Source organism: Sinocyclocheilus anshuiensis, unplaced genomic scaffold, assembly GCF_001515605.1.
Source record: "Sinocyclocheilus anshuiensis isolate Anshui unplaced genomic scaffold, SAMN03320099.WGS_v1.1 scaffold2026, whole genome shotgun sequence".
NCBI classification, from domain to species: domain Eukaryota; kingdom Metazoa; phylum Chordata; class Actinopteri; order Cypriniformes; family Cyprinidae; genus Sinocyclocheilus; species Sinocyclocheilus anshuiensis.
Genome location: NW_015547764.1, coordinates 65,694 through 70,573, shown reverse-complemented (window position 1 = coordinate 70,573; position 4,880 = coordinate 65,694). Strand labels below are relative to the sequence as shown.

Here is a 4,880-nt window from a genome sequence, read left to right as displayed (position 1 = left end):
ACACCTCACCGTCACACACACTACATACCACACCGTCACACACTACATGCCACACCGTCACACACTACATGCCACACCGTCACACACTACATGCCACACTGTCACACACTACATGCCACACTGTCACACACTACATACCACACTGTCACACACTACATACCACACCATCACACACTACATACCTCACCATCACACACACTACATACCACACCATCACACACGCACTACATACCTCACCATCACACACGCACTACATACCTCACCATCACACACGCACTACATACCTCACCATCACACACGCACTACATACCTCACCATCACACACGCACTACATACCTCACCATCACACACGCACTACATACCTCACCATCACACACGCACTACATACCTCACCATCACACACGCACTACATACCACACATCACACACACACTACATACCACACCACCACACACGCACTACATACCTCACCATCACACACGCACTACATACCTCACCATCACATACACTACATACCACACCATCACACACACTACATACCTCACCATCACACACACTACATACCACACCATCACACACTACATACCTCACCATCACACACACTACATACCTCACCATCACACACACTACATACCTCACCATCACACACACTACATACCACACCATCACACACACTACATACCACACCATCACACACGCACTACATACCACACCATCACACACACTACAATGCCACAGAATGCCAGCAAACAGCACTCCCTTTATTATCATTAAATGCTGACATCTCAGTTCATCTCGATCTCAAAAAGCTCTGTTATAACACAACGAACATATGAAAAATTAATATTTCACAATGTCTACACTTCGTGTGTTAAAATGAGAGGATTCGTGAGCACACAATTTCAGCACTGCTGTGAGTAGATTCTAACTTAATCACCTCTGATTGGCCATTGCGTTCCAGAAATCAACAGCTGAGTCTGTGATTGGCTACATTTGTGCAAACACTTTAAACAGTGTTATAAATAGAAACTGCCTATGCTTGCGCATGTTAATCATTTAATATTAGTTGTTCTTTTTGCTTTTGTGCAACAGATAAATAACAATTTATATGTTTTTAGACATTTTATGTTTAGATATTTCTATTTTGCGGGAGTTCTGCGAATCATTTTATTCTCCCGCATCCCGCATCTGTTATAACACAACGAACATATGAAAAATTAATATTTCACAATGTCTACACTTCGTGTGTTAAAATGAGAGGATTCGTGAGCACACAATTTCAGCACTGCTGTGAGTGGATTCTAACTTAATCACCTCTGATTGGCCATTGCGTTCCAGAAATCAACAGCTGAGTCTGTGATTGGCTACATTTGTGCAAACACTTTAAACAGTGTTATAAATAGAAACTGCCTATGCTTGCGCATGTTAATCATTTAATATTAGTTGTTCTTTTTGCTTTTGTGCAACAGATAAATAACAATTTATATGTTTTTAGACATTTTATGTTTAGATATTTCTATTTTGCGGGAGTTCTGCGAATCATTTTATTCTCCCGCATCCCGCACACACACGAGTCTCTTCCCAGCCGCACCCGCCCATCAAGAGTTGTCCTGCGCCGCACCCTGTTGCGTTGGGTCCCGCGAGTCCGGCGGTACTCCCGCGGGGTACATACCACACCATCACATACTACATACTTCATCACACATTAGCTGTGCTGTACTGCAGCATAGTAAATTCTGAACTTCGTGTGATCTACAATATTACTGTACTCTCATCGCTCGTGTCTCGCTATACATATTTTTCTTTCTTTTAGAACAGATATTTATTGTGTGTGTGTGTGTGTGTAGGGAGTGTGGTTTCTCCCAACAGTGTTCTGATGTTCATTTGGAGATTCTGCGGGTCAAACAGAATTTAGAAGAAAGCGTGAGTCGTGAGCGCAGCGCCATCCGCTGTGCCATCATCAAGAAGAGACGGCAGCTGCTGTCTGAGAAGGTGTGTGTGTGTGTTTTTGAGCTGTGTTCAGGTATAAACCTGTAAAGTCTGACATTAAATAAGAGTCTCATAAAGCATGATATAGTGAGAATATGATGAAAAACACCTCCAATTGAGCAAGAAAATGCTATTTGATGCAGTTGGATGGAATTCTGCTGCTTGTAATGTAAGTCAGTGAGATCTTTCTAACAGTACAGCAGATACTGACATAAAATGCTATAAATATCAGTGGTCGCTCTATATCTCCAGTAATCTGTCTCAGTAAGATGAGATTGAAATGCTCCAAACATATAATGCAGTGATTGAGAGCTGAAGAAATAAAGGCTCCTCAGAAGATGTGAGATGTTCTGGAGGCTTGTGAAGATCATTCCTCCGCTGAGGAACAGTGAAAGTAAAGCTTCTGGAAACAAACGCTCCTCAAAAGATCCTGAGGATCAGATTTGAGACTCTAAAACATGATTGATGGAGAATCAAGTAAAGCTGAGCTGCTTCAGTCCAGTAAGTGTTCATCTGGAGATATTACTGCAGTTATTCTGACGCTTACTTGATAAAAATCAGTCAAGATTTGACAGAAAAACACACTGAAGCAGCAGCTGAAGCTGGACGTTTGTACAGTTACACTAAAAGAGCTTTGACTGGATAAAACACTCTAAACTGTCAATCAGAGACAGAAGACATGATGAGATTGAGTGAGAAACAGGTTTAACAGTGAAGTTTGATCATGTTGATGATTTGGGGGTCTATGACTGTGATCAGTGTAATTCTCGCTGGAGCAGGTGTGTGAACACTGGCATCAGCTGCAGGCTGTGAGCGCTTCCTCTGACGTCACGGTGGATCAGTACCTGCAGAAATGGACAGAAATACTGATGTACCAGAGCAATGAACTATCAGAACTCATCAATCACCTGGATGAAGAGACGGCAGGCAGGACACGCAAGGTACTGTGGGATACGAGTGAGCTGCAGGCGTGTCTGTTGGTGTCTGTGGTGTAACTCCTGTGCTTCTGTGTGCAGATGAGTCTGTGTTTGCTGCAGAGTTCACTAGCGGAGCTGAAGGCGCATGCGTCTGCGTGGTGTCCAGGATCTGCGCAGCTGCTGCCGCAGACGGAGGAGATTCAGGAGCGTCTGCAGCGTCTGGGGAAAGCAGCGGCCCGCGAGCTGCGATCCGCTCAGAGCTGCATCCGACAGCAGCAGCAGCAGGAGCTTCAGGAGCAGTGGAGCATCAGAGATGCCTTCAGAGAATACTGCAGGTGACATGCTGCATGAGAATGTGTGTGAAGCCTTGAGGCTGTTGCTGTTTCTGATTGATTTTGAGATCAGACCTTCATCTGAGTCCTAAAACTAGACTGAGAACATACAGTTAAACACACAAACAAGCTAGAAAGATCCAGTAGTGAATGTCTTTGTGTTTCTGCAGACTGCGGTTTGGTGTGTACATGCATATTCAATTAACTCACAGCCGTTTTTAAACAGTCATAAAGTTTAAGGTGAACAGGGTAAATATTTTTAACTAATCAATATCATACTTCCCCATTTGAATAATCACAGTACATTTAGACCATTTTTTGTTTTACAAATTTTCTGAAATGTCGTGTTCAAGTTCACAAATTAGGTATTATCTAATTAAATATGCACAGATTTGCATTCAGTTCCAGCACATAAATCTGATCACTGGATAAAGTCAGGTTTGTAATTCTGGTCTGATTTTGTTCTTATGTTAGAGTTGAAGGTTTTTCCAGAGAGGATTCTGGATTTCTCTTTTCATCGCTCCATAAATCAGAAAACACTGTCAACAGACAGAAAACAAACACATTTTCACCATGTTTTTAGGAGTGAAATGTTGTATAAATCTTAGGGTTAGGGATCAGTTTTATTTTGTTTCATTGAGAGATTATTATAGTTTTTATTAATAGTTAGAATTTATTTTTTACTTTCTGTTTTCATTTTAATTATTAAATTTGATTCAAACGAGTTATTTTGTTGTGTTTTTGTCATTTTGTCGGTTTTTCTTTTAATGTCTAGAATTTTTTATAAATTTTTATTTCAGTTTTAGTTATTTTAGTAGATGGACTTAATGAAATTAGGTAAAATTAGGTAAAGTTGAAAGTAGGTAAATAACTGTATTTTATTACAGTTAAGGTTTATAACAAACAGTAGTTTATGGCTTTAGTTTACTATAGTAACCCTGGACGTGATGAAGTTTAGTTCATCTGAGTGTTAAATCAGTCTAGTTTGGCACGCATACAGAATCTGCTGTCGTCCTCATTGAGCGGCGAGTGTCGTTATGTTGCGTAGAATCTAAGGAAGGCAGAATAAATATATTTGACCATGTGACCTGAGACGTGTGTGTGTGTGTGTGTGTGTGTGTGTGTGTTAGCTGTGTGTGTGCGTGTCTGCGCTCTCTCTCGTATGAGCAGCGTCTGCGTCTGCAGCTGGAGTGTGTGAAGGCTGCGTGTCGTCTGGATCGCTGTCTCGCTCTTCCACACGCCGTCTGTGAGCTCAAACGGCACGACGCTGACCCCAGTGACCCCGCTGTGACCCCTGCAGACGAGGAGACGGAGGTGAGCGCTGTACGAGACTGTGCTGAGCAGTGAGCCGCTCGTGTGTGTGTCTGATGCCTGATCTGCACCTGCAGAGGTCAGAGGTCACAGAGCTGCAGTGTTTCCAGAGGTGTCTACAGGAGCGACTGCAGAAGAGCGACACACAGAGAGACGCGCCGCAGCGGGTGAGAGCCCACAATCACACCGATCACATGACCAGCACACACTCAGAGCAAGAGTGAAACACCTATGTGTGTGTGTATGTGTCTCTCTCTCTCTGTCTGTGTGTGTCTCTCTCTGTGTGTGTGTGTGTGTGTGTGTGTGTGTGTGTGTGTGTGTGTGTGTGTGTG

The 4,880-nt window shown here is 42.7% G+C and overlaps 1 protein-coding gene across 1 annotated transcript in view; it reads left to right on the top strand.

Moving 5' to 3' along the window:
- The window catches only part of LOC107704529 (limbin), a 15,557-nt gene extending 10,719 nt beyond the window's left edge, over positions 1-4,838 (top strand). The window contains exons 10-14 of the mRNA XM_016507469.1: positions 1,847-1,991; positions 2,768-2,929; positions 3,005-3,240; positions 4,368-4,551; positions 4,626-4,838. Of these exons, the coding sequence (XP_016362955.1) occupies positions 1,847-1,991; positions 2,768-2,929; positions 3,005-3,240; positions 4,368-4,551; positions 4,626-4,772 (874 nt within the window). The 3' untranslated portion in view covers positions 4,773-4,838. The remainder of the gene's footprint in view (positions 1-1,846; positions 1,992-2,767; positions 2,930-3,004; positions 3,241-4,367; positions 4,552-4,625) is intronic.
- The last annotated feature ends 42 nt before the right edge of the window (positions 4,839-4,880 follow it).